Raw genomic sequence first — 12901 nt, 5'->3', positions numbered from 1 at the left:
TGCAGAATGCAGACATGTGCTGTTGCCAAGACTTGGTTTAAAGCCACGGAAAGTACTCCGGCAGTAGAAGGCTATAGTGCCTTCCACACATTTAGACTAACAGCAGCACAGACAGGGGCTAAAGGTGGCAGTGTATTGAGCTACATTAGCAACAGATACAATTCTATGTTGGTTAAACAGGATGATGAACTAGAGTTTGTGTACTTCCAAGTCTCCATAGACAAGGTCCTGGCCAGCTACAGGTCACTGTCTATGACCCACAAAGCTCATAACTCTTACCTAAACCTACTAGAGGTGCTTTCCATCCAATCAAATATTTTATTCATGTGAGACTTTAATTACCCCTCAGTAAACTGGGAAATATACACTGCCTCTAACTCAGACACAACATGTCCTGGACTTTATCAACACAAACACCTTGGATCAGTTAGTGCATTGTCCAATTAGAGGTTCAATTATATTGGACTGAGTACTTACCAACATGGGAGAGTATTGCATTCCCCACCCCATGTCACATCCTCATTGATGAAATCAGACCACAAAGCTGCCTCCCTTGAAATAAAAATCAACCCAGAAAACCCAATTAAATCCATAACAATTAGGAATTATACCAGAACAAACTGCATCCTATTAACTGACAGTTTGCCAAAATTCATGGCTCTCCCAAACCCCGAGAACACAGTTACATATGCAAAATTATTTACAGAAACCCTGTACAAACTTGTAAATGGCTGCAGTTTGGCTGTTATACCTATCAGAAGTAAGCCCAGGTTTAACACCAAAAGCAAACCACATTAGTGGAATCATTACCTTAACAGACTATATAACAAAAGAAAGTAAGTTATGGCCAAAATCAGAAAGAACAACTATCATAGAGACAAGTAATTTCTGATTCAATTAAACAAGAAACTAAGAGGTCTAATAAAGTCCAATAAGGCCAATTAAGAGGTTAGGATAGCCTCCCATGCTAAGGACAATCATAAGGCCTTCTTCATCTATGTCAGGAACCTTAAAGGTAATGTTCAGCAGTGTGTAAAACTGGTGGTAAATGGCACAACCTTCACTGACCAGGGTGACATAGCAAATCTGTTGGCTAATAAATTTACCCCCTAACTTTACCCCCCACTAAAATCCCTTCTAGCATACCCCCAACTATTGACAGGGAGCAGGAAAATAATGAACAAGGACATTAGCAACATACACTGGATCCATCCCAATTTGCCTTTGTTAAGAGAAGAACTTGCTGGTAGATTTCTTTGAGAGAGTCACCATGGCTATGCCTGAGTGGAAAACTGAATATCGCTTCCTTTGACCTGGTCACGGTATTTGATACAATACTCTACTCAGGTTTTGTTGAAAAACCTCTAAGAACTAGGCATAAATTCCTACATAACTCACTGGATTGTCAGCTGTCTTACAGATAGGACTCAAGAAGTCAGGATCAGTGAGACCACCTCCACTAAGAGACTGGTCACCAGTAAAGTACCACAGGGCTCCGTGTTGGGCTCATTCCTGTTTGGCATCTACTTCTCAGAAGGAAAGGCTAATGTCAAAGGTCTCTGGTTCACCTCAGTTGCAGATGACTGTAAATTGGGAGCTATCATAGATTCCCCCATGACACCAACATTCTACAAGAGGATTTAACACAAACAAATGACTGGTGTGAAAACCATGAATTAAAACTCAATGCAAAGAAATATATTATAGTGCCTTTTGGGAAACCATCCACCCTAGGTAATTACTTCATTGATAAAACACTCCTAAGAGCTGAGTCAATAGTTAGGGATCTGGGCATCTATATGGACAGTAATCTGGCATTTGACCAACATGTAACCAAGATAGTAAGAAAATCATTATTTGTCACCTGACTCATAAGCAAGGGTATGGTATCCAGGTCCAAGGAAGTAACATTATCACTCTACTTATCCCTTATCTGACCCATCATTGAGTACAATGCCCACTTTGTCTTGTACCTAACTAGGCACTTGCAACAGTTGGAATGCCCTCAAAGATTCCTCACCAAGAGAATCTAGGGTATGAATACCCTGTCCTACACAGATCACCTTAAAGTGCTGTCTCTGTACTCAGTCTCATATAGGCTACTGCGAGATGATCTATGCCTAGCAAACAAGGCATTCTCAGATCCAGCTCTGATGGATCTCCTGCACATCCTCAAGATAAACAGCAGAAACACTAGATCCAAGGACCTGAACTTTGTCTGGGACATAAATAGAACCTGCTGGAGGGACAGATATGTGTCTCAAAGGATCCCTGTGTTATGGAATAAGCTCTTGATCTATGTGAAGCAGAGTTCATCCCTGACCCTAATCAAAAGAACATTGACCATTGGATAAAAATCACAAATTCACCCTCAGTCTGGCTCTCATATCTCTGATGGACAGAGGATGACAGTGCATAAATGAATTCCCAACTAACATACCCCCCACATAACCCTTAGTTACCTCTTACTGATATAACACGCCATATAGGCATCCAAGGAACTCTGGGACAAAACTGGGTTGGGTTGCATGGCTAGGCTTGTGAAGACCCTGGTGGCTATTAGCCTAGGATAAACATATGAACCTATAGATATGAGGTATGGGATAACTTGTTCATACATTTGGGAATGCAGGAATCAGCATTTATACTAACTGGAAAATAAAAGTTTTGTGACATTATTTTTCAGAACGGATAAGGATTAGAAAAAATTCTCAATAAATATGAAGGAAAAAATTAGATTTCCTTGGAACAGATTTGTGATAAATGCATATAGCAGAGAGACAAAGAAAAATTTACAGTTTACATTGTAAAAATATTTGATAACAGAGGACTGTGGACTAGGGCTGAAAGTGTTTTATTGTCTCAAAATTAATTAATGATAAAATACAGCACATATCAAATGTACTGATAGTAAATGGAGAAAACTGTTTTGTAAGATATTGGGGTCAACTCAAAACATTTTTTGTGGAGCTGAATGTTATCCTTTTGAAATATGTGAAATAGAAGTTGTAGGACTAGTGGAGAAAAAGGACATGACAATAGAATTGTATTGGCAAATGTTATAAATGTAAAGAAATTGAGTCCATGTGGATGGATTGTCCAAATGAAAATTAAAAGGGTGAGGTACAGGAAGGGGAAAGTGAAGAATTAGAAAATGAAAGCATGGCAGAAATTAAAGAGTCAAAAGTAGAAAATTTACTAGAAGAACAAAAGATTATGCAAGAAGAGAAGACGGAAAATACTGAGAGAAAACAGACAAAAAAAAAACAGAAGAAGGAAAGGCTTTGAGTAAAGAAAGTAAAGACGAAGGTATAAGATGGCATGCACTTAAAGGGAGAAACACTACTGGTGGAAGAGCAAAAGACAGGAAAAGAACAATAAAAAAATTAAAGAAAGTAAAAAAAGGAACAGATAATTTTAATCAGTGATATAAGAAGAATAATGGTATATCAGTGGTGTGAACAAGTGTCAGCTGATATAGAATTAGTGGATGTCAGATTTTTTTTGAAAAAAGAGAAAAGAGAATAGATGGAATCATTATGGGGCACACAAATTGTGTGGAATTTGGGTATGGAAAGATGTGCAGAAATAGCTATGCTTTGAAAAGGAGAAACATTACTGTAATAGAGCATATAGTAGTTAAAACAGGAAGACTATTGGTAATTGATATAAAAATGAAGGGCAACATTTTAGAGTAGTTACAGTTTAATAGTTTATGTGCAAACAAATAATGAAGGAGAGGAAGTATCTGAAATGATGAAACCGTACATAATGGTTAATATGAATGTGATTATAATGGGAGATTTTAATTGTAATATAAGAAAATAAGTGGGAAAAATCTCAAACTATATTAGGAAAATTAGAAAATTATAACGATGGGATGTTTGAAAACAGGAAGAAAAAGAGGTTACATTTAGAAGGAGTAAGTTAAGAACAGAAATGGATTATATCATATGTTCAGAGTCACTAAAGGAAGTGGAAGGAGACATTGTGAATGTAGTTTTTTTTCAGATCATGAAGAAGTATGGGTAAATTGGTGATAATGAGAAAAATATTAAACTAGGAAAAGGAATTAATAAATTTAATGTTACAAATATTTGGAAGCTATTTGAAAACAGAGTTCAGATGTTAGGGAGCGATCATTTAGCTGCTAGATGTATGTATACCATTGGCTGTAGTGGTGCATAATACATGAAAAGAACTGTAAAAAGGAATATGAAAAAATGGAAAAGGAATTCTTAAAAAATATTTTATTACATTGTAATAAGATAGAAAAAATGTGAGGTTTGATGGAAGATGAAAAAGAACACTTAAACAGAGAAAAAGAGTTGTTTGAGCAGAATGAGAAAAATAATTGAAAAGCAGCAGTATGAAGTTCAGGGTAAAAAGGAAGTTATCACTTTTGTGCTTAAAAAGTTAAGAATCAAGAAGGGAAATTAATAGTTGAACAATACAAGATTAATAAAAAGGTTATAATTATTTTTTTAAACATTAAATATGGAGAGAATAGAAAATGGAAACTTAAATGGAAATGTGATTTCCCCCCACCCAAAAAGAAGAAAATGATAATTTGAGGAGAAAATTAGTATAGAGAAAGTGGAACATATTTTGGAAAGGGTAAGAGATAATTCATCTTCTGGAATAACTGGAATAGATTATATTTTTTCATAAAAGAATGGATGGAAAACAAATTAAAATATTTACAAAAATATAAAATGAATGGAAAGAAAGTGGGTTTGAAGAATATGATGTATGTGAAGGTGTGATAAGGTTAATATGGACAAAGGATAAAAGAAATTTTGAATAATTAGAGGCCAATTTCATTAATGTGTATAGATTATAAAATACTGATGAAAGTAATACAAGTGAGATTAAAAAGACTTCTTAAGAAGAAATGAAAGAGTTGAATATACAGGGGAATAGTTTGTAATAAACATAAAACATATAGTCATCAGGGGAAGGAAGTATCCAAGTAAAAACACACTCTGTTTAGTGCTCTCATTCTTTTAATGTAACTCACAAGAACTTTATCAGAAACAGACCCAAAGTTCTCACATTTAAATACACAAACCAACACATCACATGGCCAGTCAGTTAACTTAATCATTAAGTTCAATAAGCTTAAGTTTCTATTTTAAACATATCCTGCAAAAGTCCTACTTAAATAAGTTAAAAAATCATAATTAAAATTTCTATTAAAAAATATAATGTTTATAACATCATTCAAGCCTGGTGACATTTCAGAAGAGAAGTGTATCTGCCATTTTTCCTTGACTTTAAGTCTTGTAATGAAATCACTAATAAAAGGGAATATAACTACACTATCTAGAATATACAATGAACACTTCCTCAAGTTACAGCAAGCAAGTGCATGCTTTTTTCCTTTTTTTTCAGAACAAACCAGTGACAATATGAAAAAGACACAGAATTTGAACTTTAAATACAAAACAATGGGGAGAGGATGAGGGAGAGGCAAGAAAAGATAGTCGATAACTTTCAAGTTTTTAATCTTTGCAATTTTTCTCTTAACTGTCATCAGTTAAAACTTTTTAGAAAGGTCTTGTCTTTTATTTCATCTAATACAGCTAATACTGTGAAGACTCTAGTTGTTTTAAAACTCTGTTTTACAAAATTGAAATTAAATTATATTTTACATGAAGTTCTTGAAATACAAATGAAACTACAACTTTTTAAAAAGAAAAGTACATTTAACACTATTTTAAATAGCACCTTGCATGTTTTTCAAATGTTTGTGAAGCTGATTTAAGAAAAGGTTTAAATAACAATAGTCCAAATATCTGGTGCAGTGCAAATAACAGAAGACCAGAAACCAAATGGAAAACGCACCAAACAAGCCTGTATATGAACTCCATTTATTGCAGTAAAAACACACCAAGAATAAGCGCTTTCATCTTTCACACAGAAGACTTCATCAGAATAAAGTACACTAATTCAAGAACCATTTTTATACCAGTACATGTTAGATAATAGATAAAATTGAGCCAATGGTACTGTCACAAAAGTCACATGTAAAATGGTCACATGAGCAATATTAAATATACAGGATGTTAATATTCAAGCCAACTTGGCTTTTTACAAATAAAACACTGTTATATATTAAATACCTTCAGCATATGTTTAAAAATGCAGACACAGTAATGCATGTAAAAATGTTAAAATACTTAAAGTTTCATAGATTTTTCTTTCAGGGCTGGAAGTATTATCAAGGAATCATTTATACCTGGTGGAAAATTAGTTGCTAGTCTGAATTGCCAAACCAGCTCTTTTTTACTTAATAAAGTCTTCCAGTCAGCCCTCCCAATCTATGTCCACAGTATCCAAAATATCAAATTTAAACAACAATAGAACTATGTTTCACAATCTGACTTCTGATGAGAGGACTGCTTTGAGACATCTAACAGAAAGCCATGATTTAAGAATAATGAAGGCAGATAAAGGCAGTTGGGTAGTCATTATGAATTCCAAAGATTACACTGATGCTATTAACTGCATGCTGAATGGTCTTTCTTGCTATGAGAAGATCACATTAAGTTTTATTAATTATAGTTTTGCTGCTATTGATAAATTATTATTAGATATGCTTGGTCAAGGAGACATTGGTTACAATCTATGAATTTTTAAAAGTAGATTTCCCTATGATAGCAAGATTTTTTGGTATTCCTAAGATTTATAACAACAGACTACATCCCCAATTTAAGCCTATTGTAGCAGCAGACCTTTATAAGACTGAGCCCATTTCAGTTTATTTTGACTCTATATTAAGCCCTGTATACAGAAGTCACAATTTGATTTGAGAAATTCTTGGCAATTTTTACACACACATGCTGGTATAGATTTTGTCAGAAAATATTTAAATAAGGTCACACATTTTTCAAATATTTCATTAATGTTACTATTTTCTTGTTAAGTGTAGTTCTGAATAATAATTTTTCATAGCTAGACAAGAAATTGTTCGGAGTAAACCGCTTCTCCACTAAAACGAATGTAGATAAAAGGATAGATAACAAAACGGAGAAGCAGAACACAGCAGGAAGCAGCCAAATGTCCTTATAGGATGTTCCACAATGCAGGATACAAGTACAGCAATACTCAAAGGACGGTTAAAAGCTTTTATTAATGTATGAGTCATTAATAAAAGCTTTTAACCGTCCTTTGAATAATTTTTCATATTTGATAGCAAATATGTACAGAAAAAAGGAGTCGCAATGGGTGTAAGATCTGCTCCCTCCTTTGCAAATGTGGATATGATGTGGTGGGAGCAAGCATCTCTTGTTAAGAATCCTTTGTTTAAAACTGTATGCACATATAAACATTACATAGATGATTTATTTTTTTTCCTTTGGGAAGGTGGTGAAAACACTTTGGACCATTTTTCTGACTTTTTAAATAACACTGTCTTATTTTTAACATTCACTTATCACAGCAGAGGTCACCAAGCAGTATTCTTAAATGTGCTGCCAGGCTTGAATGATGTGATAAACATTAAATTGTTTTTTAAACAATAGAAGAATTTAATTATGATCTTTAACTTATTTAAGTACCACATTTTGCAGGATATGTTTAAAACGGGTCCACTTCAAAATAGTGACTTTCAAAATCCCTAAACTCAAAATACTGAGACCAAAATCTCTAAAACTCAAAATACGGAAACTCAAAATATCGAAGAAAAAAAAACAGTACAGCAACACAACTATATTGCAGCAGAACTACATGCAGAAACATATTACTCTTCTGCAAGTATAGGCAGGGGGCAAGCTGCTTAAATATATCAACTCCAAGATTGCACTTCACTACACTAAAGTGCAATCTCGGAGTTGATATATTTAAGTAGCAGAGGGTGTGGGGGTGCAGCCCCCCAGGGGGAGTGTAGGGGGGCTTGCCCCCCTGCTTATACTTGAAGAGTAATATGGTTTGTGTTTTATTTGTTTTAGCATGTACTTGTGCTGGAATATAATAAGTGTGCTGGTATCCTGTATGTTTTCAGTATTTTGAGTTTCAGTATTTTCAGTTGTCAGTATTTTCAGTTTTAGAGATTTTGGTCTCTATTTTGAGTTTAGGGATTTTGAAAGTCAGTATTTTGAAGTGGACCCATTTAAAACAGAGACTTAAGCTTATTGTACTTAATGACTATTAAGTTATTGCTTGGTCATGTGATGTGTTGGCTTGTGTATTTAAATGTTGTGAGAACTGTGGTGTCCAATGAAGTAATTGTGAGTTACATTAAAAGAATGAAAGCACTAAACAGACTCCATTTTTACTTCGATATTTTCTTTCCGTGCCGACTTAACATTTTATGCTTGTTTGGTTTAGTTTACATTAAGCTTCCAGTTTTTTGGTTTTGAGTTTTTAGTTTATAATAAGGTTCAAGAAGGAGGGCTAAATTTAAAGAACCATATTGCTCATTTAGCATCATTGTGTTTATATAGAATATTAAGTGGTAAAGTATTTGAGAAAGAAAGTGTAGGTATAAACTAATGCAAGAAAAGTGTAAATATTTGTGGCGAGAAGTGGAAAATATTAAAAAGAAAAAAAAGAAAAAGAAATGGAGAGGAATTGTAAAGAAAAATATTTGATTGGAAAATAAATGTGTTAAGTATCAAGGATAAAAGAAATATGTGATATGAAGAGATTACGGGTCTGTTTTTATTTTAAATCTTGAGAAAATTTAGAAAGTAATACCAAAAGAGCTATTACAGGAAGGAGAAGGAAATTTAAGAGGTGAATGAAAGACAGAATTTTCTTTGAATACTTATAATTAAAAATTACCCGTGAAAGGAGACTGAAATACAAAGCAATAGAATATATGACATGTTTATCATGTAGGGAAATAGAAACTATGGGACATGTGTTCATGAAAAGTAACATGGTTAAGAAATATGGGAAAGATTAGCAAAACATGAAGGAGAATGGAAAAGAAGAAGAAAATTAGATAATATATATGGGGTATATACTCAAGATGAAGTTAATATACATAAAAAGGCAAAATGTGCAAGGCTGTGATATATCAATTCTGGCAGGCTAGAACAACAGAAATGCTATTTAATAAAATATAGGACAAGAGGGATATATGAATAAAAGATGAAGTGCTGGCTGTCCAGAGTTGCTTAACCAAAAACTGATATCAAAGGCACACTTTTTCAGAAAAGTCTATGCTGTTTTATCATTACTTTTTAAGTGGGAGATCCCTTCCCACCAAATAAAAAGTCAACATTTTCTATCAGCATGGCTTTGGACTGAGACCTGATCTGGCAGGAAAACATTTTTTCAGCAAAATGATTTCAGAAAACTGCGTATCAAAGTTTTTTTATAGTAATTGTCTAGAATTTGAAGAAGCAGTGTAGTATCAACATCCAGTTGTAAACTAGTGGATGCATATAGCATTTTACACATTGTAGGTCACAAGCTGTTATAATAAAGCAATTAATATAAAAAGAGAAGTGTACATGTTGGTTAAAAGAAGATCCATCATACTTGAATGCAAGTAAAAATTCAGTTTACTTATTAGTAAAAAACTAATTTCTAATATGTTTAGTTGTATCAACATCTAAAGATTTTGCACCAAAGAACACAATCTCAGTTTTAGGAAAATTAAGACCTGGATTATTTTTAGTTAACCATTCCTCTATCTGGGTGAAGCTATCTAGAAGGTTGGGTTGAATTTCATCAGTTTGTGGTTGTAAAATAAAATTATTTTATATAGTTTATATATCTACCACCTCAGTGCAGTCATATACCATTTTATACAATGACAACAGCAAAGGTCTTAAGACTAAACCTTGTGGAATAAATACAATATCAGTAGGTTCAGACACTGCATCATCCTAGTTAATACTCTGCTTTGTTTGCTATCAGTAAGTGGTAAACCAAGCAAGGGCAGTATAATATATTCTGAAACTAACAAGCATCTTTAACAGTCTCATGGATACAACAGAGTGTTTTTGAAAGACCAACTTAAATGGTGCTAATAACATCACCTCTATCCCTGGCCTACAACATAGTGTGATTTTTATTTAAGTATTGTTATTGTCATCTGATTTGCTAATCCAACAAGGATTGCCAAAAAGTATAAACTTGGGTTTGGTAAATTTGACTGTTGGTTTGCTATAAGCCTGTCAGCCTGCCTGTAAATATCCTTTTGGATGGAAATCTTAATCTTATCTGCAGATTGAGAATGTTTGTTATGATAAGGTTATCACCATATATATTACTAATTGAAAGATTCCAAATCACTCATTAGGTGTAATAAAAACTGAAGACTTAAGGGTCCAATGATTAATCCTGATGACATCCTAGAATGTAAGTTTGTTGACTCTGAAGGGAAGTGATCAGTTTTGGTTCTAACTCTGCAGTTGAAGGTATTTGGTAAACCAACAATATGGCTCACATGAAATACCAGTATCCAAAGAAGTTGTATCAGTATAGGGTTTGTTTACAAAGTCAGTGGCCTTGGTGCAGTCAGTGAAGGCAGCATTGGTAATAGAATAGATCTAATGCCCATATTTTTAAAACACACTCCATAAATAGTCAAACTCCAATCATTGTGCTGTGCCTTCTGTGGAAGCCATGCTTGACATTATAGAATGTTTTCTCAATTGTTGGGTCAGTAATTTGGGTGCAATACTTTCCAAACTTTTGGATAAAAGACATAAACCAGTAGTGAATGGGTCTGAGACTTTTCGGTACATGATTCACCAATTCTGTATTTCTGCTGATCTGCACAATGTTTATGTATTGAGATAGGTGAAAGACAGTTAAAGATACATACAAGTGGTCCATCAAAAAATAAAGAATATATGATAAGGTACTTGGGGGCACAGATCATTAGTGCCAGGGAAGCCACCATCTGGAAGTACCCACAGGAGTTTATAAAAATCCTTGCAGATGACTTTTTTGAAGTGGAAGGGCGAGTTTTTTTCACTGGAGAACTAGAACTCTGTTAGGTGTTAATAATTGCCCCATTGGTTGATTTCAATTAATATCATTGTTCTGCTTGCTCCAACCAAAAGGTTTATTGCTCTTTTTCTACATGGATTATGGGTTGAATAAAAACTGGCTTGTCTGCTCCTTAAGAAAATAAGCTTGTGATTCCTTAATGGCTTTCTTGCATTCTTTCCAGTGGAAGAAGAATGAAGGAAAGTCCTCAGCCAACCCACTTTTCCATTCCTTCCATTTACTTTCTATTAACCTAAGAAGCTGTTTAACCCCATTGGTAAGACAAAGCTGTATTCCACCCTGTAATTGTTCTCTGGGAGAGAGGGAATTTCTTATCTTGGGGATCATTCAGGAGACATACTTACAACCTGATCATTCTAATGTAATTCCATTTGTAGGAATTACGTTTAATGGAGGATTGGTATTCATCAGAGGAGGAAAAACATCTGTAGATGTTGTCCCTGTTTTTATAGTAGTTAGGATTTGGTGTGCTCATCACCATGGCCCTGGTTTGATTCCCACTCAGGGAATTTCAATGTTTCAATCTTTTCCCTGTATAGTTAAAGACTGGAGAACTGTCATTAATGGACAGTGGCAATATAGTTAAATTCCCCAGTGTGTCAGCACTTCTTTTAGCAGCAGTATCCAGGATAGAATGATTGCCTGAGACCATATTAGGTGTAGTGGGATTAGTGACCAGTTGGACAAGATTCAGTCTATGCAATGTTTTAATCAGCAAAGAGCCAAAAAATCTCTGCAAATCAACATTTAGGTTTGAAATGTGCATGAGATTAGTTTATCTGCACCATTTTTTCCTGTTGAGAGAAAAAAAATGAGTTGTAAAATATTCACTCTTCACTTTTGTGTAAACTGAACTAAATAAATGTATTTCTCTTTGTGGTTTTCCTAGGGGATCAAGTGGATCTGATCTTAGTTTTCTTTGACCCAATGGGTCAAGCCCTTTGCAAGAGAACCCTGGACATTGTAGAGAAGTTGAATGTGAGAAATGGGGAAAAGCTGAAATTTTATCTCAGTAAGGCTGATGAAGCTGGTCATGAGACTGATAGACAGGTAAGTTGCAGTGCTTTTAATTCCTTCCCTCCAATCAGGGCTCTGGAAGTTTGTAGTCCAAAGTCCAGTGTATGCATTATGAGCGTTTTGACAAAATCAAGTTATGTCTTCACAATTAAAACAAATTTTAAAATCTCTAAAACCATACGGGTTACTAAAGAAGTGTAAGTACCAATGTGTTCAACCTGAACTGATCTTTATGGTGATCAGATTTATTAGATTCCAGGTCTTAAACTGGATTTTATAAAGTACAACAAACACAGTAAATAGTAATGTTGCAACACTTCAACAAACACATTAACTGTTAATGTTGTAATTTTTGCAAACAAATTGCAATACCTCCATAACCCCTTAAGCTATACACATGCATGCATGTGATCAACAGCATTTTGCTCATCCAGCGGAGAGATTTCATACAAGGTTAAGCATTTCTGTATGTGTCAGTTGGTTGTTGAGACATTCAGAGAAAACATAAATTATGACATCATAAATAATATATAAACAACATTTAATCTATTTTTAGCTGCCCTAGACAGGTTCCAAATATTAGTGAAGTTGTGTTGTCCATCATGTAAGCCTTAAGATAAAATATTTCTATATCTTGTATATAACATGGTTTTGGGATTATTGATTAAAATATTGAACAGGCCATGTTGATGCTAGGAGGTTGCTATAGAATTTCACCAGAGAACACCTGGAGGCATCACAACAGTTCAGTGAGATGCTAAACAATGTGAAAATAGTACATGCCTGTCAATAGGTAGTATGCTACTTTTGTGTCTTATAATAGTAAAAGTGTAGTACTTAATGCTACTTTTGTATCTTATAATAGTAGAAGTGTAGTATTCAATGCTACTTTTGTATAAGTTCATAGGTT

The 12901-nt window shown here is 34.1% G+C and overlaps 1 protein-coding gene across 1 annotated transcript in view; it reads left to right on the top strand.

Moving 5' to 3' along the window:
• Window positions 1-12901, top strand: part of LOC122791831 — a 305664-nt gene that overhangs the window by 107117 nt on the left and 185646 nt on the right. The window contains exon 6 of the mRNA XM_044059795.1: window positions 11864-12024. Within this exon, the coding sequence (XP_043915730.1) occupies window positions 11864-12024 (161 nt within the window). The remainder of the gene's footprint in view (window positions 1-11863; window positions 12025-12901) is intronic.

Source organism: Protopterus annectens, chromosome 17.part0, assembly GCF_019279795.1.
Source record: "Protopterus annectens isolate FY-2018-M chromosome 17.part0, PAN1.0, whole genome shotgun sequence".
Classification (NCBI taxonomy): domain Eukaryota; kingdom Metazoa; phylum Chordata; order Ceratodontiformes; family Protopteridae; genus Protopterus; species Protopterus annectens.
This window is presented reverse-complemented; position numbering and strand designations above follow the sequence as displayed.